Here is a 22,973-nt window from a genome sequence, read left to right as displayed (position 1 = left end):
AATCATATGTCACGGGGGGGGGGGGGGTCAGGATTTTAGAGATGTTTAGGTGGGGCATGGCCAAAAAAAATGGTTGGGAACCACTGATCTAAGCCTATGCTTTGCAGATTGAAATAGGATATTTGATAATACTAGGAGGTGTACTAGATTATACTATTAAGTTAGCTTGGTTTATGTGTGTTTTTATTATTATTTAACAATTAGGATGTTATCCAATAATGAGTTGTGTAGTGATCTGAAGGGAAAGAGTGTAGACACACCTGTTGTTAACTCAAATCTGGCTTTAAGGCAGGGGTGTCAAACTCAAGGCCCTGGAGCCAGATCTGGCCCATGGGATGCTTAGATCTGGCCCGCGTGCCCTTTCTGGAAGCAGTGAAGGAGCAGTCCACAGTGCCTCTGGCAGCAAAAACAGAGCTCGCAGGACCGCCTGAGCTCCATTTTCACTGGCAGAGAGGGCTGCAGGAGGCCGACATGGCAGAAAACAGAGCCCGGGCAGGCCGCACGCAGCCTCCCCAAGCTCCATTTTTATTGGCAGTGGACTGCAGAAGGCTGCCGCTGCTGAAAACGGAGCCTGGGTGGGCTGCACGCAGCCTCCTTGAGCTCCGTTTTCAATAGCAGAGGGCTGCAGGAGGCCATTGCAGCAAAAACGGAGCCTCAATGAGTGACGTTGAACTGGCCACACCCACTCTGGCCATGCCCCCCAGTTTCCTTGAGATCAAACACAACCCTTATGAGGCCCTCAATGAAATTGAGTTTGACACTCTGCTTTAAGGGTTTAGCTGATGCTACATGGGTGTCTTCTTGCACTCCAAATCAGCTTTTTTCTTTCAAATGCCCTGATAACAAATCTATTTTATATTTACTTGATTTAATTCATAGCTCCTGAAAAGGACGTCAAAACTATATCTATCTGTCTGTCTGTCTGTCTATCTATCTATTTATCTATATCTACCTACCTACCTATCTACATACATACATACATACATGCATGCATGCATGCATACTATACATACATACATACATACATACATACATACATACATACATATATACATACATACATTTCTTGTGCTCCTTCCCCAATTTCGTATCCTGCACATCTTTCTGTCCCATCCCGTCCCCCTGGTCATTTATCATTCTGGAGAGCAGTAGCCATAGAATCAGTAGTCTTCTAATTTGTGTTGGTTTATGGGTAAAGCTACCTACAGTTACACTGACATTTGACTCTGGGTATGATCCAGGGTTCTATATGCAAAGAGGTTTTTTTTTTCTTTCCTCAAGCTGAACTGAGCAGCACGTTACTCCCTTGAAACCAGGGTGGATAAACACTGATGATTTTTTAAAATAAAAAAAAATCAGATTTTTTAAATTTAAATCGGATTTTTTTAATCAAATTTATTTTAATAAAATGCTTTTGGAGTAAAAATCTATCTACAGATAGTTTTCTATTTAAGAAACCTTAATAATTTAGTTTATTCAGCATGAAATGGAGCTTAGTTAGGTAGTTTGAGGCTGTATTTTCTGCAATATTGGGACTGTCGGTGAGTCAACAACAGGTCAGAGGAGGAGCTGCTGTGGGACAGAGATGACAGTTGCTCTTTAAAAATGATTTAAATTGAGTTGATTTAAATCAAGCCTTTTTACTAGTGATTTAAATCATGATTTAAATAAGTGTTTTGGTTTCTTCAGTAAAGTATAGAATTTCATTAACCTTCTACATAGATTGATTGTGAACATTATCACTGGGAAATTCAATATCAGGACCATTCAGAACACTGATTGACTCATCCAGAAATAAAGACAACTATTGACATTTGTGTCAATCAAAAAGTTATTTTTCATAAGAATTATTTGCAGTGAAAATGTTGGCATTTAGTAATATCTCAACCAATGCTTCATTTATATAGAGGAAATAGTCATTTGAAGAGTGACAAAATACAAAATGTTAGTAACTTGCCAGTGAATCAAGCACTATTTTCAACTGTCATTTATTAGGATTTAGGATTTGCCAAGTATACAGTGGTTAAGAAGGTGAAAATAACCAGCATTACTTTTTCTGTTTTATATAAAGGATTTGTCATGACTAACGTTAACATTAGCTACATCACGTAGCACAGAATTTTTAAGAGACTCCAATTATATCTTAGCAAACAGCATTGTTAAAAAAGGACATTTTATACCTTAGTTTTTTAATCCTTTGTAGAAGAAAGAATTTAGGATATAAAACCCACATATATTGCATAGCTCATACTTTTGTAAATACAGTAATTATCTTACTGGATACTTATTTAAGAAGGGAGCTCTTTATAATAGTTACAAAAAAAATGGAATACCAATGGGTATAATACACCCTAACCCTGGAATTATCACATACTATTTCCTCTTGGAGTGGATAATGTTACACAGTTTGCAGAAAAGGAGTAAGAAATAGTAAACGGAAGAAATTAGATAGGAGAAAAAAAATGAATCATAAAACTTAATCCAGTTCATACCAACACCATTCATTAAACCCCCTCATCTTTTTATCCTTGTAAAAATATTCTTCATTTTATGCTCCTTGCCATTTATTCTTCTTATATTCAAAATCTGTGCACTGTGATCTTACAAGATGATTTATAGGGATTGACTTTAATTGCTAGTTTTGTCAATCAAGGTTATATTTGGACACTTTTTACTGAGTTAGTAACCAGTGATGGCTTAATTAAGGCAACTTACTTTAAAAAAAGGACTAGAAAAGAAGAAGTAAGGTGACATGATAGCAGTACTCCAGTACTTGGAGGGCTGACACAAAGAGGAAGTCAACTTATTTTTCAAAGCCCTAGAAGGTAAGACAAGAAACGATGGGTAGAAACTAATCAAAGAGAGAAGCTACCTGTAATTAAGGGGAAACTTCCTAATAGAGAGAACAGTTAACCAGTGAAACAGCTTGCCTCCAGAAGTTGTAAGGGCTTCCATCACTGGAGGTTTTAAAGAAAAAAAAATGGACAGCCACCTATCTGAAATAATACAGGGTCTCCTGCTCAAGCAGGGGGTTGGACTACAAGACCTCTAAGTTCCCTTCCAGTTCTATTCTGATTATCTTGAAATATTCCCTACTCGTAGAATGGGGGGTGGGGAAAGACGGCCCTTTTATGACTTGTGGACGTCAACTCCCAGAATTCCTGAGCAAGACATGCTGGCTCAGGAATTCTGGGAGTTGAAGTCCACAATTCATAAAGGGGCCATCATTCCCTACTTCTATCATAGAAGGAAACTAGCACATTTGGGCCACTATGCCACCTTTGCTTTTGCTACTCTATATAGACTTGGATCGCTAATCTGTAAACTGTCTTGTAAATCAGCATACTGTCGCCTATATGCCACCGTCTAGGAGTAATGGTACACCAAATAGATGTTATTTATATTGGACATTTATAGCCAAATCCCAGAGGACTTAATAAAGATTTACATCACTTTTACTAGGAGAAAAATTGAGAACAGTTATTCAGAAAGCAAAACTATAATCAAAAAGCATGGTTTGTTTCTCTAAATCTTTAATATCTCAGGGTATTAAAACTGTGAAGTTGTGTGAATGAATTTTGTTAGCTGTCAGTTTAATAATAGTGATAGGAATTATAGTTTGTCTCACAGTCAGCCAGATGTTCGGGATGGATTTGGCATTTTTAGCCATCTATCCAGTCCTTCCAAGGACCTGGGATAGGCAGATATTGATCTTTAATATATTAGAGATACCATTGCAGGATATGTAAGCTTGTTGTTTTGGGATTGCACCCAACGTGCCTATTATTAGTAGTTCTACATTTGCTTTCTTTTGCCCCATTCATTTTATTTCTATTTGCAGATCTTTGTATTTTGTTATCTTCTCCAATTCTTTCTCTTCTGTTCTGTTGTCTCTGGATACTGCCATGACAGTGCCATGTCCCCAATCCAACTTTTTTTGCCTGTCTTATCAAGCGTTATAAAGTCTGGGGTGTTATGTGTCAGGTGCCTGTCTGAATGCTAAACTATAACTTCTTGCTTGTAGACAAATGGTATTTTTTGCAGATCTTCAATGCACTATTGTTGCTACTTTGTCATGCCGTTCTTTGTAGTCAGTCTGTGCAATCTTCTTGCAGCAGCTATCTAGGTGATCCACTGTTTCTTCAGCTTCTTTGCAGAGGTTGCATTTGCTGTCTGCTACTGTTTTTATTATTATTATACTTCATCATAGAATCCGCCAGACTTGGCATATTAAATACACTTATTGAGTCCTTCCCAACAGCAATAGATAGATATTATACTTGACTAGGCCAAAAATTCAGTGGGGTATGGTAGTTGTAGTCCAAAATAACTAACATGAAATTATCTCCTCGTACTTTTCAAATAATTTCTTCTTACCCACTATTACTTTCATAATGGAATTAAGATAAATATTTGTTAGCAGAATAATTATTGAAATTATAATCTACCTGGGTACCTCTTCAATACAGTAACCTGTGGTTACAGTCGTAAGCTCAAATAGCAGAAGACTAAATTTAAAATAATTATCCAGCGTATAAACTTTATGATATAAATGAACATGCATTTTATACCCAGGTGCTCTAATTTGTATAATCTCCCAGTCTGTTGTTATAACCAAAATTCACTTTTAAAGTGCCCTGTTAGGAAAACATTTTAAAGCCAGGATCCACTCAGAAATTGGATTGCATAGTCTTCATGCAGAAGACTCTTGCAATCAGGACTCGTGTAATCAGAATGCGTAAAACGAAGCAGACGTGACAGTAAATATTTAACGGGAGTTGATCCTGGAGACCCCTCTAAAGCAAGGTTTTAACCCCACGTACATTGAAATAGGAAATAATTTGGAGGAAACTATCGCAGTGCATTGTGTGATCATTAACATGTCTCGTTTTGCTTTTGTTTTGGGTGTTTTTTGTCCCAGAAAGAAGACACAGCTCCTCCAGCAAACCACCTCTGACACCTCCTTCCTCTTCAGTATTCTCCTTGTATTCATCTCTGTCTTCAAAAAGTAAAGGTAGCAGCGGAGGAGGGAGCAATCGCTCATCCGGTGGTGGAGGGGCAGGTGCATCGTCCTCATCCAGTTCAAAATTATTGAAATCACCCAAAGACAAGCTGCCAATTGGTGGAAACAATAGGCCAATGCATCTAATCCATAGCAAAGGTCTCCATGACAAAATGTGAGTTATTTATTGATTCCTTACCTGCCTTTGTTTTGAAAATAGAAAAGTTTTAGCACTGAGACGAGCACTCTGTTTCTAACTGTGCCAGGTCCATTTTTAAGCACGGTATTTTATTTTGGTACTGGTTATTTTCCAACCGTAAACTAGGATTTGGGGAAAATGCCATGAAACGCTCTCCTGTATGACCCTTCCTCTTTCATCCCCACCCCCCCGATCAGTAAATAACATTGTATAGCTAGCTGCACCACACGCATTAAGAATTAATAGGAACTATTAAACCAAGGAAGACACTGGATTTGCAAGTCATTGTTAAATGGAGCAGAGGCTAACCCTAAAATTGGTGCAGATGAAACACAAGAGCATGATTAATGCTGAGAAAGAGAGGAAAGGAAAAATCACGTAGGAGGAAGAAAGAGAGGGATTTGCTCCCCCAAATAATAGGCCTGCCCCATTGGTCTGTGATTCAGAACATAGTGGCCAAAAATAAGAAAACTAAGATCAGGTAGCAAGTTGTAGATCTGGATTGAGGGTGGAATTGTTGTTTATAAGGTTGAAAAATGACATAATTAACTAGAGCTGCGCAGTGATCATGTCAGCTTGCTTTTTGACTCGGATCCAGTGCTCCAGAAATAGCTTTTTGTCAGTTCGGAGACGGCCTGTCATGATACATTCCCACTTCCAGAAAATGGAAAATGAAATGGCAGTGTTCCTGAAAGGCTTTTCCGTGGTAATGAAAAAGGAAAGCCTCTTCAGACACATAACACGTCTTTCTGTCTTCTGTTCTGAGCCCTAGCCAATACCATATGGCAAGGTTTCTCTTTTCACACATGTACTCTTTCTCAGACAATCAATTGCCCAGAATTTCTCTAGAGGAGGAAGACGGATATGGAAGGATATTACCTTGAATAGTGTCAGATTGCTCTGGCTTGCCCTGGGTTGCATAGAAAGAGAAGCATTTAGAAATCCTTGTGTTTAAATGAGAAGGACAGTTAAATTGGGATGAAAATGAGGAGTACTGTATATTAAATCATGCCTAAATAAGGGAGGCTTCATTGTGTAACAATTAACATATGGCTTTGCCTTATATTTCTTCTTCACTAGCATGACTCCATCTGTCAAAATGGAAAAAATACATCCAAAGTTAGATGGTGCATTACTGAAGCCTGCTGTTGGTCCAACCTGTTCTACTACTGTGAGCTCCTCAATAAAGACTGGCCTTAATCCCTCAATACCAAAGCCACCCTTGCCTTCCCCTGGACAGATACTGAATGGTAAAAGTGTTCTCTCTGTGCCTCCATATACAGAAAAGAAACAAGACGAGAGTACAAATAATAGGAAATTTTTACACAAAAGACTGTCAGGTAATTCTTACAATGAACGTCAAATGTAGAATATTATAATAAAAAGCCATGTGCATTTTTATAATAAAGGTAAAAGTAAAATGTATGTTTCTGAAGTTATGCTGAACTCTAGAAATGGTATAGAAAAGTTAATAATTACCATCTTTGAATAACCAGAATCCAGAGTGCCATGTGAAGGGTTCTGCATAGCTTCTCCTTCCCCATTGTGAATCCTTCCGATAGCTGCTGATACATTTTTGAAACGAAAAATCAGCCATACATATTCTGTGCTCACACTTAAAAGGATCCTAGCCAATAGCATAAAGCATGTATTTAATCATAATAACAATGCAAAAGGTAAAGCATTAACATTGGTAGGTAAGGTAAAAAGAAGCACCCATGGATTCTTTGGATTTTACAATATGAGCTTTGAGTTGATTTCATATCTCAAGGGACTGCTCTGTTGAAAATTTCAACAAATTTGTAACCTGTCCATGAATTCTGCAATGCTATTTAGTCTCCTATATAATAGGAGCTGTGTGTGTGTGTGTGTATACACATATATACATATACATACACACACACACACACATTTATATTTATTTTTATATAAAAATAAAATAGCAAATAGCACAACTGCACAGAAAAGCACAGTGTTTTTTCAGATATTGTTTTACTGAATTCATCTTCAGTATTTCTGGAATTATAATGATTAACCCTCATCTTAACCAATAACATTTGGCATATGCACCTGTACAAAGGTGTAGTAACTCAAGTGTATTCTGTGCAGCACTACAATCTTTAAATGCATTCTTACATGCTTAGCTGAACTTAGCTGAATATTTTTGTGGCAACAGTAGTACTGTTGCAATATGATGCAACTTTTACAAATGCTAACTCTCAATTAATTGCTGTTTTTTACTCTTTCTTTTCTAAGGAGAATGGCTGCTAATTGAGAGTCTTCATGCGAATTTTACCTTCTTAAATTCTGTTACAGACCTAACCGGGTTTTCTAAAAACCAAAAAAACTCAAATGTTAATGATTGCTACATAGTGACATATATGAAAGTTGAAAGCAACTTGGGATTTAATTATACAGTAGCACAAACCGATGTAGTCCAAGTATGACAATTTTATCTTGCCTTTAATAGAGAGAGAATTTGATCCTGATATCTACTGCGGAGTCATTGACACAGAAACCAAGAAACCCTGTACCAGGTCGTTAACATGCAAGGTAAGATGCCTATATTGGACCTCCAAAGTAATTTAGCATATTTGAACAATCTGCTGCAAAAACAACCTGAGAGATTTCAGTATAGGCTGACTGAGTACTTTTGAAAATGTAACGTCCTTGTGAAAATACATTTGAATAATGCCGTTCCCGACATTCTGTTTTTTTTAAATCTGAAACTAATCATTTATCAAGAACAACAAAAAGAACCTATGTATGGAATGTATAAAGAGAATTCTTGTAAAAAAAATAAATTGGTAAAATAAAATAAAACATAGGAAAAGCATGGTTTCAGTAATACCAGTGAAAAATACATGTGAGAATTGAACTGGAGTTCATTCATACTTCTCCCATCCATTGCTAGATCAGTGCTTCATTCTTTATATTGATTTTTTTTTTTTGACTTTTATTAGCCTGAACTTAAAAGTAGAACTAGGTATTCCACGTGTACTACTTCATAATTATGATGTATGCTAAAAGTAATTCATAAATCACAATACCCATTTAAATAGTATAGAACAGAATTTCTCAACCTTGGCAAACTTAAGCTGGATGGGCTTCAACTCCCAGAATTCCCTAGCCAATCACAAATAACATTTGTTCCTTGGACAGAATTAATTATGTTTAACACATACCATTAGAGAGCCAGTTTGAGGTAGTAGCTAAAGCAGGCTAGAAACCTGGAGACTTCTAGTTACACCTTAGGCACAAAGCCAGCTGGGTGATCTTCGGCCAACACCCCACCCCCACTCCTGCTCTCTTTGGGAACGAAGCAGTGCCAAACCATCTCTGATAAGTGAGAAAACTGCAGGGATTTGTCCAGGCAGTTGCTAGGCATTAACACTGACTCAAAGGCACAAAAAAAAGAAAAAAATGCATACCATTACAATATTTCTGCTTGATCAGGTTCTAAATTTAGAAATTGTGCAGTCACTGCAGATATATGGGGACATGAGCAGATGTCAACTCTTTTGAACACTCTTATACCGTATAAAACTGCCACATGTAATGAATTTGATTTATCATGAAATAAGAAACACAGTATGATGATAGTTTATTCATTAAGTTCTATTTTAAACGCTATAATATTTTCATAAGAAAGTCGGGCAAGACAGACTTAGATCTATTACAGTAGGCCAGAGGTCTGTTATATATATAATAGATATTTCCTATCTCTTTCTTCCATAACTTTTTTCCCCTTTAGCTCTCACCCCAAACTCAAGGTTGATCTGGGAGTCTTTGTAAAAATTACATGCTGTATAAGGATACATGCTTGGTCCTGAATAGTAGTAAGGAAAAATGGCTAGGTTGTTTGCTTAGTCAGAGCTAATGTGAAGTAGTGATTAAGGTGTTGGACTACAACAGGAGGACTCAAATTCAAGTCCACTCTCAGTTTTAAAAATACACTGCCTTTGCGCCGAACATTATCTTACAACATTGCTACAGTGGGGACAAATGAAAGACATTCCTTAAGATTCCCTGATATGCCATGGGCTTTATTTTCCTAAAATAAAGAATCCATCCATTTGAGAAAGCCAGTTTGGCCTAGTGGTTTAAGGCACCAGCTAGAAACCAGGAGACCATGAATTCCTGTCCTGTCTTAGCTATAAAAATTGGCTGGGGGACTTTTGAGGCAGTCACCCTGTCTCAACCCAATTCACCTCACAGGGTTGTTGTTGCAGGAAAAGGAGAAGAAAGATGTGTTGGATATGCAGGATTCAAATGAATAAATAAATGTTGGGCCATTGTTCTTTATTAGTGGCTTGCCGAAGAGTCTAACCCCTTTTGCACACTCAGCCTCTAATGTCTGTGTCTAATTTCTGCAATCCTTTTAAAGCCTGAACTAATTTAATATTTCGTACTTTCTAGACACATTCCCTAACTCAGCGAAGAGCTGTGCAGGGTCGGAGGAAACGATTTGATTTATTACTAGCTGAGCACAAAAGCAAAACCAGGGAAAAAGAATTACTCCGCCATTTGGATCATCATCAGCAGATGCCCCTTCTCAGGGAACCACATCCCTCACCTTCAAGGACTTCCCAGGAGCTGCACCAAAATTCTCATGGAGTTATTCCTACAGAATCAAAGCCTTTAGTACCTAATAAACCCAAACCTCACACCCCCAGTCTTCCAAGGTAAGTGTCCTCAACAGGTTGGGATGAGTGTCTTGTGACATCCACACACCCCACCCCCCCGCAAATATCATCCCAATGGTATGTTGATGCTACCTTGTGAGGATGGGTGTCTCTTCCTGAAGAAATTCAAGAAATTAGTGATGTGCTGAATTATTTCCATCCAAATCGTTTGCCACTTTTACCATCAGTTCTCTTCAGTTGGTGACATGCTTTTGTGTGGCAGTTGCCCAAACACTTGGTATTACCTCCATGTTGCAGCCTGCCAGCAGCCAGTGAAGCTGGCAGCAGACTCGGACAGTGAGGAGGTTGGGGAGGAAGATGGGCCAGTCCTGGAGTCTGGGGAAGGCTCTGATGAGGGCTCTGTGTCGGAGGCATAGAGGAGGTCAGAGCCACATGCCACTTATCAGCTGCCTTCAGAGTCAGACATCAGTGAGGCAGATGAACAGCTGGAGCCTGTTTCCAGTGTGCACATGCACAGAGTGGCCAAATGAAGGGAACAGCTAAAGAACAGGGTTGACTTGGGAGTAAGACCATAGGTGGACGATGAATGGCTCCTCCCAGAGGAAATAAAAGAGGAGCGAAAGGGGAGCGGAGTTTGCAGGAGACCATTAGTTCGCTTAATTGGCTCGTGACTCTCCGAGACTCCTTGCCAAGTTTTGCAGATATCGGCCCGTCAGCTCTCCAAGCCAGATAAGGTCTGTGACTGTAAATCCTCCCTTGAAAGACTTTGCTGGATGTGAATGAGCAGAATTCACAGTCAATTAACAAAAGGGGTTTTTGTCGGGACCAGGAGTTTGCTTCATGCACTTGGGAAGCCTAGGTCAGAATACTCCACTTCTAAAATTAGTACAATACTAAATTAAGAAAGATTCGTTATAAAATGTTTTCAAGGTAATGATATAGGCCAATCAGCAGTAAGCAAGTGCTGCATACCAACCCCATCTAGAGCTTTAAAAAAAGATGAATAAAATATAGTGAGGGACGTAAAAACAAAAATATTTCTCTGATCTTCCTGGTTCTTTCTTTTTGCTGTGTCTGTAATTGTTGATCCTTTTAATTTTTCTATGATACGCAGAAGTAATTTCACAGTTGGCTTGAATATGCTTGTGAAATGGGAGGATGGAAATAGACTCCCATTACTTTTACACTCTAAACAATTGGCTCTGTGTAAAAATAAATTACTGGAAAAACCATTGAGTCACAATAACTATCCCTGACCTTTATTGTTCAGAGGAAGTTGTTATTCTGCCATGATTTTTCATCACTGCTGTTTTATTCTTACTATGCTATTAGTAGTTAGTCTCAAAGTGTCTGTAATGACCAACACTGTCACATTAAGTTCATGACTGTGACCATAGTCTAGAAATCCTAGACTTGTAGAGTTGGAAAGGACCACAAGGATCATCTAGTCCAACCCTTTGGATAATTAATTAAAGCATCCATGAGAGATATCTCTTATCCTGCCTAAAACCCCCCAAATGAATGGAAAAACACATTGTTGCTTAGATCTTACCATTAGATCTATCAAATCTATATTGCCTTAAAGTCAGTTTTTTTAAAACTCCGGACAACTGCCTGGACAAGTCCCTGCAGCTTTCTTGGCACAATTTTAGAAATGGTTTTTCACTGTTGCTTTGTAGAGTTGAGAAAGAGTGATTGGTCCAAGATCATTTGGCTGATTTTATTCCTAAGGCAGGACTGGAACTTACAGTTTCCCAGTTTCTAGCTTGGTGCCTTAACCATTACACCAAACTGATTTTCAATAGGCAATTTTCCAAAGCACCAGGAGGCAAGACAAGAAACAATGAATGGAAGGAGAGAAGCAACCTAGAACTAAGGAGAAATTTCCTAACAGCGAGAACAATTAACCAGTGGAACAGCTTGCCTTCAGAAGTTGCGGGCGCTCCACTACAGGAGGCTTTTAAGACAAGTCTGGACAGCCACTTTGTCTGGAATGGTATAGGATGTCCTGCTATTGGGGTTGGACTAGAAGGCCTCCAGGAGCTCTTTAAACTGTGTTATTCTATTAATGCCTTCATCTCTCCCCCCACCCCTTGATATTTACATTGGATTAGTGCAGCGATGGCGAACCTTTTTTGGCTTGTGTGCCATAAGTGGGGGGAGCACAGGGGGGGTCATGTGGGGGCGTGCCGCACCCATATTGCAAAGCGCAACCACCCCAGTGAGCATGCGCACACTACAGGTGTGACCCATTTTTTGCATGCTTTTTTTGCCCTCCCCAGGCTCCAGAGGCTTTATAGGAGCCTGGGGAGGGCGAAAACAGCCTCCCCCGCCCCCCGGGAGCCCTACAGAGGCTTCAGCAACCTTTAGGACACTTCCCTAAAGCCTCCGGAGCAGTCAAAATGACCCTCCGAGCAAACCGGAAGTCCGTTCCTGAATTTCCGGTTTGCCCATAGGGCCATTTTTTTGTGCTCCGGAGGCTTCAGGGAAGCTCATGAAGCCTCCGGAGGGCCTCCTGGGGGGGGCTGTTTTCGCCCTCCCCAGGCTCCTATAAACGCACTGGAGCCTGGGGAGGGCGAAAAATGGCTTTAAAAAAGGGTGAACTCAGGGTCTCGCATGCCCTGACAAATGGCTCCGCGTGCCACCTGTGCCACGCGTGCCATAGGTTCGCCATCACTGGATTAGTGCATCATTTCACTGGGCCTTTAAATTTCATTTTGTATTCATAAAACCTCAGTATGACAATTTTTTTATGTATGTTTACAAAGGAAATAAAACGTTATGGTGGAATCAATGGCACCCTAGTACTGGTGTTGTGCAAGCTTTCAAATTGTTTTCTAATATTACTTTTATTCAATGATTCCTCTTGTCTGAAGGCCTCCAGGCTGTCCTGGCCAGCACAGTGGGAATGCCCCTAGTGAGTCTCCATCACTCCATGAATCTCCACATGCTCCCTTGCCTGCAGCTGAGCCAGCATCTCGGTTATCCAGTGATGAGGGAGAATGTGATGAAAAAGAAGAGCCTGTTGAAAAACTGGATTGTCTTTACTCGGATCATCATCCTCAAGCAGCTGCTGTATGTTTCAGTCAATTCTTTCCTGTGTTATATTTAAAAGCTGTATATTAGCAGCTGCTTTAGTTGCCTCGTTAGAGAAGATGGAAATGCACGGAACAGTTTGCTGCAGATGACGGATTCTGGAGTTGGCCGTGATTGGTGTAATACGCATTAGATTATTCTGGGGTTTCATATGTTATTATGATGGCAGAATAAAAGAAACTCTTCATTGGACATCTAGTGTTCTAAAACAGTATTTCTCAATCTTGGCCACTTGAAGACGTGTGGACTTCAACTTTCAGAATTCCTCAGCCAGCAATGCTGTCTGGGGAATTCTGGGTGTTGAAGTCCACATATCCTCATGTGACCAAGGTTGAGAAAAAAGATTTACATAAGAAATCCTATGAAGTGTGAGTTGAGGTGGCATATATATATATATATATATATATATATATATAAGATCCTTTAGGTGGACGTTTAGTGTAAGTTAATTGCAGATATTAAGTTTCATTTTGTCTTGATTTTATTTGTTAAAGTGTTGTTTGTTGGTTAAATACATCTTGAATTAGTAAAATTAAAATCATATTCTTGTTCTCCTTGCCTTCCCAGTTTTGCACATTTGGTAGTCGACAAATTGGAAGAGGTCACTATGTATTTGATAAGCGGTGGAACCATATCCGATGTGCACTTAATGTCATGGTGGACAAACATCTTAATTCACAGATGTGGAAGTGAGTTGACACTGAAGACTCTCTAATTTATTTCACTGTTAATGTTTTTTTTTATTTGCATGTAAAGACCAAAGAAGTGAAAAAAGTTTCTCAGCCTTATTAGCAATTTCAAAATAAGTAGAAATTATTTTTTCTGGAACCAGGATGAATATTATGATAATTTCCAAGAACAACAGATGTTAAACTTATAGAACAGTGATGGCTAACCTTTTCAGATTGCGTGCCAAAAGCGGGGAGAGTGCAGGGGGGTCGTGCACAGGCGTGCCAACACCTATAATGTTATGCGCGCAACCCTACAGACAAACCGGATGTCACTCTTCCCAAATTTTCGGGTTGCTCGTACGGCCGTTTTCTCTCTCCAGAGCCTTCAGGAGGCTTCCCTGAAGCCTGCGGAGGGTGAAAAACGGCCTTCCAGTTTGTCTGTAGGGCCATTTTTTGCACTCCGGAGGGAAGCCTGCAGAGAGTAAAAAACAGCCGAAAAAGAAAGCTGAAGTCAGTTGACACCGCAGGCATGCATGCTGGAGCTGACAGGGCAACGCCCTGCGTGCCCTAACAAATGGCTCCACGTGCCACCTGTGCCACGCGTGCCAGAGGTTCGCCATCATGGGTATAGAATTTTGGATGTGAAATAGCAAGAAATGTCCTTTAAAATATTGCTACAAACTTTGATCATTTCTTGGAAATGAAACTGGTTTTTGGAGGCAGAGAGAAAAGATTATGGAGACAAAACAATTGAGTCCTCTGTGATTAAAATTTTGTTTAGTTATTTGCTGTTTCATTGCAGCATAAAAGTTATCTTATTCATCTTTACAGGTACTGGATAGCAGGAGGCATACTATAGTGTTTGTCAGCTGGTGGATCTAATAAATTCTATGGCCCAAGGGCCTAGAATTTTTCTTTCCCTTCTCTTTTGATATAACACATGTATATACTTTCCTATAGCATCTCTTTGCCAGAGTCCATCAGGCTTAAACAAGAAAAAAATTGGACCTTCCTTCCTTTATTCAAACTTCAGGACTTGGGTTTTTTTAAGCATCTATCCTAAGAAGAACAAACCTTAATGAATTTAGATTTAAAGTCTTTTTCCAGAGTTCTATTCTACATCCACATGTGCCTACAGAAGGAAGTTGGTTTATGCAAGTGTCTTCGCTGTATCTTCTGAGTCATGTTCAGTTGACCTTTGAAAACAGGCAAAATAATGTGGTCTTTGAAGTATATCCTTTGATTTTTTTTTCTGCTTTCTAGGAAGATTCCTCCCGCGACAAGCAACTCAGCATCCATCCGTGCTCCCCATCGGACAAGTGCCATGCCCGCGTCACAGTACGGTGTCAGCACGACCAGTTCCACGTTACCCACAACTGCTGTGCCCCCTCCAGTACTTGTGTCTCCCTCTTGTTTATCTCTTAGTGGCAAATCAGTACCATCCCATGGGACTACGCTCAATGCCAACCCTGCTAGTTTTGGTGCCGCAGAACCCGCCTGCAGTATGCAATCAAGACAAGGGTCTACATCCCTTTCAACACCTCCAGTGCTTTCCTCAATACCTTCACCTCTGTCCAGCAAACCTCAGAAATTTAAATCCAGCAAGTCTTTTAAGCCTAAGGAAATTTCTGCTAGCAGCGCCAACTGTAACAGTAACAGTAGCAACAGCGGCAGCGGCAGCTCAGGAAAGAAGCGTAAGAACAGTTCTGCGCTGCCAGCAGCTTCTTCTCATTCCACGGAGTCCTTTAGGAAAACCTGCGTCGTGAACTCTGGAAACTCGGGGGCTTCTTTTCACTCTCCTGTGATGTCTTCATCCCACAGTGTTGGCCTCAACTGTATGACTAGTAAAGCGAACTCGCTTAGCCTCAAGCATGACCAATCAGGGAGGGGGCCTCCCACGGGGAGCCCCGCAGAATCGATAAAACGAATGAGCGTGATGGTGAACAGCGGCGATTCTACCCTCTCGCTGGGACCGTTCATTCACCAGTCCAGCGAACTGACTGTAAACTCGCATGGCGGGTTTTCACACTCACATCCTTCCCTAGATAAACTCATAGGAAAAAAAAGAAAGGGCGGGCCTGGTTCAAGTAGCCTAAGCAGCAGCAGCAGCAGCAGCAAAGCAAGCAAGATTGCCAAATTGCCACCGGTGAACAACATTCACACAAAACACACTGGTGCAATCCCAGGGACACAAGGATTGATGAACAATTCTATTCTTCATCAGGTATGAAATCTTAACTTGGCTCAGGCTTACAACAGGCGGATGCATTGTGGTGTCATTCTAAAACTTTGCGTATATTTGAAAACAAAGTATAACTTGCAGGGGGTTGGACTAGAAGACCTCCAAGGTCCCTTCCAACTCTGTTACTCTGTTAAAGACTTTTTATAAAATTAAATTTTAGATATCTTGGCTGTATTTTTTATCATCTTTTTAAAAAATCAACGTATATTTCACAGTAACTTAACTTGGATGTAATGCATTCCATATTTTCAGAGTTGTTGAATCTTCCAGCATAAATGACTTGAGAAGAGAAATGACATAATTTGCTGGTGCCTCCCCCCCTTTTTTTTTTTTAATGTATGGCTTTTCTTTCACCAGCTAGAGAAGGGAAAAGATTCATGTGCATTTGTGGATTTTTCCTTCTCATGGCCATCAGTAGATTCTATGTCTGAGAAACCGCTGAAAAAAGTGAACAGAATCAGTGTGATAGCAATTATTACATTAATTACATGAATAAATCACATGAATATTTTAACTCCATAGATCAGTAGTTTCTGAAACCGGTAACAATACTACAAACAGAATGACTATGGCCTGGTAATGGTAGGGGGACTTTTGTTGATATGAGAAGGGACTAGCAAATCATAATAAATTAGGGGAAGGAAACCATATTGCTAAAGGAATATATTGAATTACGTTTTTGAAAAGTCATGCTGTTGATCAGTAAACTTAACTAATGTTTCACAAATCTTTCTGTGATTTTTTGACCCTTTTGATGGTTGTATTTTGCAAAAATGGGCCCGTTTTTTTTAAGGGGGACATGAACAGCCTTTAGGAAGCTTGTAGAGTGCTCTGAGTGAGGCAAAAAACTAGCAAAAAATGGGCAGTGGCCTGTTTTTTGTTCATTTCTGCCCTCCCCAGCCCCCAGGAGCTCTCTGAAAGCCGCCTAAAAGCTATGAATGGCCATTTTGGCAAAGGGGGTGGGGTTTCAGGAAGCAAAAAATGCTGTATTCAGTGTATAAGACGCACCTAGATTTTCAAAAAGGTACGTCTTATACTCCGAAAAATATGGTAAATGCTTTCTGGACTTAACAATTTATGTTAATCAATGGAAATAAGCAAAACAAACCTTGTTCTTCTCCATATTTCACTGTTAACCTTCATTCCCAGATTCTGCCAAAGCATGACCCTTGTATCCCCAATTGTGTTAACTAGGTATGGTTTGAGACATTATATTTATCTTTTGTTTTTCTTTCTCTCCATCTCCATTTGTGTAAAAGCCAAAGGCACGTCCCTAGCAGTTGACAGTACCATGACAGAACTGGATTATTTTCACTACAAGCAGGAAAAGAAAATCTCCATCTGGAAATTCTGGACTCCCTGATGCCTTTTGAGTTCTCCCAGCTTCCCACAGTTCTCAGGTGTGGAAATCTACTAGTCTGTCACTCAATCAAGGAGAATCCCTGAAGCCATGTCTGTAGCAACAGAGATTGGAAATGGACACTGGATTGCCGTTCAGCCACAGGATTATTCCTATCAGTGTTACCAGTGGTCTGGACTGCTTGCTACACATCCCTGTGAGGTTTTATTTACAGGAGTACATCATTTTTGCCACTAATTCAAACAAGATTGATTGGGCAAAGCAGTGTTTGGGAAAGAATATTTACTATGGACTTGTGTTTTCTTTTCTTTACTGATAGTGTCATAGGCCTAATTAACCGCTCTTTTGGCACTGTCCTAGTGAAAACCCTTCCAGAAGGGGGCACAAATGTGTTAGGCACAATAAAACAGACAGAAAAGCCCTCCAGAAGGGAATATGGCTTTAGTGTTTTATAGCAATGTTCCTTGATTGGAATACAAAAAATAATAATTTTAAAAAATAGCACAATTTAGAAATGAAAGTCTACATTTTGCCCAGCCTTTTATAAGTAATTTGGGATAAGAAGCTGACAGGAGTTCTTAAAACAAAACACAAGTTTGGGGTCATCACTCAAAAACTAAAAAAAGCATATTTAAATTGTGAAACCACATGGTACAGAACAATTTTCCTAATGGAAGTTGTCCACCAAGCATAACTGCCTCATCTCCTTCATTCCTTCCAGTGGAGGTTGTGTAGGGCGCCTATGCGAGACCCACTGAAAGGAATGAAGGTTGCGCAATGGCATTCTTTGGAGGAGGATGGTACCTGCTTGATTCTTAAATAAAATTGCTTTGATTCTGATACACAGACCGATGCAAAACTCTTGAATCCAAAATGGTGAATGACCTCTAAAACTTATTCCCAAAGAATATATTCTTGACCTATACTGTATGCCATACGCCTTTGTTGTTTTGGGGAGATGTGGGTGGGGAAGGATGAAAAATGAAACCAAAAAGAAAAAAAAATCCTTTTAAAAAAAAAACCTAAATTGCAATCATCTGTAACACTAAATTTTCTGTGCTATTTTTCTTGAAATATTTTTTTCCAGCAAATTGATAACTTTGTTCACACAACCAAATCACCTTTTTCTGAAGTCCACCTTCAGATTTTTTTTTTCTGATGACTGCATTAAGTGCCAGTTCAGGTTCTGAGCTCAGTATTAAATTTGCCCCTTGCATTACTAGTTTATAACAGGGGGAGAGGGGTAATGAGTCATTCAGTCCCCACTGATACCTTTTTCTTTTAAGCAAAAAGGAAAAAAATTGGGAAAGTTGGAAGGGCTTTAAACACTACTGTGTGATCTGTTGATTGTAAGAGTAGTGAACCTTGAAAAACAACCTAGAATTTTACGTGTTTTGTTTGAAAGGGAGAGGAAACGATCAATCCAAACCATAGGACATAATCCATGGGGAATTTTCCTTCTGCAATTCTATTAAAAAATGCACTTCCTGTCCTTTTGTAATAGGGTGTGTTTTGAAGTATAGATTCAGACAGTCATTTCCTCCCCAGTGAGAGTTTTTCTTTTGCAATCACATTCAACGAGATCAGATTCTTAGCATGGTTGCATTTTCACAGTTTCTCGGAGATGCACCTGCAAATCTGTTGCACTTGTGGACTCAACACCCAATCTTCCAGGCCGTTCAATTCCATCTCATGCCTGTCACTTGAGAACCACATGGTCAAAAAAGTTAACACTCACTGAGAAAGGAAAGGGGTCATCTGAATCTACTCACAGCAGGGCTTGTGAAGATGTTCTCAATGAAATACGCCTGTAGACTTCTGCCTTAAATGGGCACCAGATTTTGCTGAGATTAGACAATCTGAGCCTATCTAATTCACACAGCCCAGCCTCCTCTCTCCCTACTACGGTGGTGCAGTGCACATCAGGGATTCTAAAGCCACCACGAGCAGTAGATGCTTGGGGTCTTTTTTTTTGTTGTTGTTGTTGTCCTTGGTTGATTTTTACCTGTTGAGATTTTCAAATCAACATGAAATTTGCTAGTGAATTATTTAAAAACACAGTGAAGAAACAAGACTCTATGCAGACAACTCTAAAGCCTTGAATTCACAAACGATCATGTTGGGGTGTTGTTGTTTTTTAAAGTAAAGGAATAATATTATGGACACTGATGATTATGCAAATATTAAAAGTGACTGCATTCTGGAGAAAGGGGAATTTTAAACCACCCTTCGTTAGATAGAGAATATTGTAAAAAAAAAAAATGTGAAGACCTCTTAATTGGCTTATTTGGAACGTGGGAAGGAACAACCAAAGTAATGTATCTGCCTGGCAGAGAAAGTAGACATAGGTTCCATCCCACGTGTAAGGTATCTTCAATCACAAGTGCAATTTGGTTTTTACCTTTGAAGGCTGACCTTTTCCATGAGTTAAATCTTAGTGGCTTTAAGTACTCGAAAATATACTTCTTTTATAAATATTCTGTTACTCTGAGCATATCAAAGCAAGTCCCAAACTCCTTAAAACATGCAGATCTCTATGGAAAGTTCAACAGTGTTTAATTTAAATAGGTTGCACAGCTATGGACCGAATTCCCACTGCGAATGCCTGTGCTGCAAGCTATGTTGAAAGCACTGGGAACTTCACACAAACACAGCCATGTTGTTGCACAGAGCTCACCAGTGCGTTCAGTAGGGCTTAAATGCATAAAAGGCATTCTAAGGTGGAATTACGTCTTGCATCTGGCTTTTAAAGCATATAGTTTTATAATTTGCTATGAATAGAAGCGGAAGATGTTAATTTATGCCTGCCCTCAAAGTGTAGACTTGCTCAACGATTAGGCAAACAATATTCCATTTTTGGGAGCTTATTAATGAATGGAGTAATTGTTTTTGAATCTTTTACTGTCTGACAACATTCTCATTGTAAATAATTAAGGAACTTTCAAATTTAATTTATCTTGCAAAATTTGCAGTGACTGGGTTGTTAGAATGATTTTAATTTAAGAGATACGATTTTTATAGACTTCCCTGCTTCTCATTATGACTCCTGCAGTTTTCTTAACCTAAAAAAATAATAATAAAAAAAATGTTGCAATGGTGAACAAAGAAATATACAAAAAAATAATGAAACCCCTAATTTTGTACCTTTATTTTGGAATTTCTTGTTCTATTATAAATATTGAAGTATCCCTATTTCAGAAGACATATTTTGTTAATTGATTGTACATATTTAAATATGTATTTTTGCACAGGTCGTGGTTTTTTTTCTTATATCCAATTTTGGTACAATTGAAAAATCATCTAGTATTTATTAATTAAAAAAGGAAAAAAAAGCAAATACCCTTTTTTAAAAAATAATTTTGAAGTGGTTCACTGCCAAGCCAATAGCTAACATGCCTACTTTGCAGTTTTTAAGGGATGCCTCTGTCTGGGGAATGGGGAGGAGGGCATTCTGTCCCTTGTCTTGGGAGTTGCTACATACAAGTGAAAGTCCTGTGCCCTCAGCTTCTCCGATTCTTAGCAGCAAGGCCAGGTCGCATCGGGTGGCATGTCGTTGACCTACTCTGGTATATACAGCATAGCTTACAATTGCCTGATTTCCAGAAGACTACATTTAGTTGTGACACACTGCTTTTTTTTTTCATTGTAGCATTTGTGTGTATGTGTATGAGCATACCTTGGTGCCCGCATACACGCACACAGGTGTGAGTGTCTATATGGTTTAAAAACTAATGGAAAAACTGAAAGTGCCTGATTATATATATATATATATATATATATATATATATATATATATATATATATATATATATATATATATATATATATATATATATATATATATATATATATATATATATATTGATTTTAAGCTTGGACTGTTCTTTAGACAGCTTCTCCTTTAAAGACTTGAATGTTCTGTTTTAAAAAGGAAAGGAAAAACGTCGAGCTTGCTTTTCCCACCTCCATGTGACTTTCCCATTAATGAGGAAGAGAGTATGCAGGGGAATGAGAATAAAACTTGCAAATGATCCAACTGAAATACGTCCTTGGTCCCGTAACCAATGCCAAGGGCTTCTTCTTCTGCACCTAGGTAGGCTTTCAACTGAGTGAATTCAGAGAGCCGTAGTTCTGTTGTAATCAAGATAGAACTTTTTTTTTAAGGATACAGATGGTTGACAATTTGTATTACTGAAAAAAAAAGTTAAACCTCCCAAAGCAATTTTACGAGCTACCTACACAAGCCACTACCACTGTCCTACACACGATCCTCACCGAAATGAACGAGAGCGGTTCAAATCCCGGTTCATTTCAGTGAAGACTTCCTGCCCCGCCACCCTCCTTCCCCCAAGTGAGCTTGTGCTCAGTTGTGTGATTTTTTTCCAACCATTTTCCGGTAAGTCGTCTTCCGGCAAGAGTTATTATTGCCAAGTATCCTTTTTTTTTGTCTCTGTCTTTTGGGGATTGGTAATTGTAAAGCGAAGGGGATTGGACTTGAAGATTGTTCTGCTTTCCTTCAGCAGAAAACCTATGTTAAATGCTTTGTGCAAAATACTCTACTTTTTATGAAAGGTGTTTATTATTATTATTTTTTAATGAGCACTACATAATGTCAATGAGAATGTAGGCCATGGAAGCTTCTTGCTTTGGAGTTGAGCCTAGCTCCATAGAGAGGGTGGGGGAAAAGCAATCTCCTGTGTAAAATGTGTGAATAGTTTGATAATTTGTATACATATTCAAGAGCATCTGCTCAGAGCTGAACTTTTTGTGTTGGCTGCTGTATAGTACATGAACAAATGTCATGGGGTAGAAAAAATTACTTTGGATATTTAAAAGAAGAAAATATATAGTCTATTTGTTTTGTAACAGGTTTCTGTAAATAAAATAATTTATACTATTTATAAAAAAAAGTTGTGCTTTTGCTTCATAACCAGAAAAATAAGCTTGCAGAATAAACAAAATGTGACTTAAACCAAGATAATAATAATAATAAAAAAATAGGTTGTCTTTATGAGATGCACAATGTTTGTTTCATAATGAAATCAACAAAACCTGGTCTGAGCTAAGAGATATGCCATTATTTCTGTGAAGAATTCCAACCCTATTTCTAATTAAGTAGATATGGGCATCTCTAGAAACATAACATGCAAAAGAGGGTTTAAACTTGTAAGGTCTTTTATAGCTGTCTCCATCTTCCTACCTCTACCTGTAAATCAGGTAGACACAAAACAGAAGCAACATGATACCAGGCTGAGTTGTCTCTTGTCTGCTCGAAACATCAGGACACATGAAGTGCACCTCTACTGTATCTAATCACTAATTTGAGGCTGTTTGGAGAGTAGTAGAACAGGAAAAAAACAATTTCAAATGACAAGTGAATAAATCTACCATCGCTAATTATAGATTATAATGGAGAAGAGGTAACCTTGCCAATTCATTGGAAATGGACATGGAAGGACCAATCTTTGTTTTCACTTTAGTGGGTGTTGAAAATTGTTTTTGTTCAAGACCAGGACAGTAAGTGAAATGTCCTCCAGAAAATACAGAAAACGAGAATTCATTTGTGCCAACCTAATTTTCTCCTGCTTTTTCTGGAGGGTCAATTCATAACCCAATGAAAATGCAATATAAAAGGTGAAGAACTCATCATTGAATTTTAGGTAAAATTTGTAATTGTCTTAAAGGACACACAACTATTGGTTTCTTTCTTTTATATAGTATAGGCATTGTTCCCAAGAACTTTGTAATGAAAATCCA

At 38.9% G+C, this 22,973-nt stretch overlaps 1 protein-coding gene across 4 annotated transcripts in view; it reads left to right on the top strand.

Moving 5' to 3' along the window:
• ATXN7 (ataxin 7) overlaps positions 1–22,059 on the top strand; it is a 146,843-nt gene extending 124,784 nt beyond the window's left edge. For all 4 annotated transcript variants that reach the window (XM_081942794.1, XM_081942796.1, XM_081942793.1 and 1 more), the window contains 8 exons: positions 4,922–5,177; positions 6,282–6,541; positions 7,672–7,754; positions 9,621–9,886; positions 12,724–12,922; positions 13,511–13,632; positions 14,878–15,838; positions 17,116–22,059. In XM_081942794.1, the coding sequence (XP_081798920.1) occupies positions 4,922–5,177; positions 6,282–6,541; positions 7,672–7,754; positions 9,621–9,886; positions 12,724–12,922; positions 13,511–13,632; positions 14,878–15,838; positions 17,116–17,133 (2,165 nt within the window). In that variant the 3' untranslated portion in view covers positions 17,134–22,059. The remainder of the gene's footprint in view (positions 1–4,921; positions 5,178–6,281; positions 6,542–7,671; positions 7,755–9,620; positions 9,887–12,723; positions 12,923–13,510; positions 13,633–14,877; positions 15,839–17,115) is intronic.
• Positions 22,060–22,973: the final 914 nt, after the last annotated feature.

This window comes from Natrix helvetica, assembly GCF_964273705.1.
Source record: "Natrix helvetica genome assembly, chromosome: 1".
Lineage (NCBI taxonomy): Eukaryota > Metazoa > Chordata > Lepidosauria > Squamata > Natricidae > Natrix > Natrix helvetica.
Note: the sequence above shows the minus strand (reverse complement) of the source record. Positions and strands in the feature narration are given on the sequence as shown.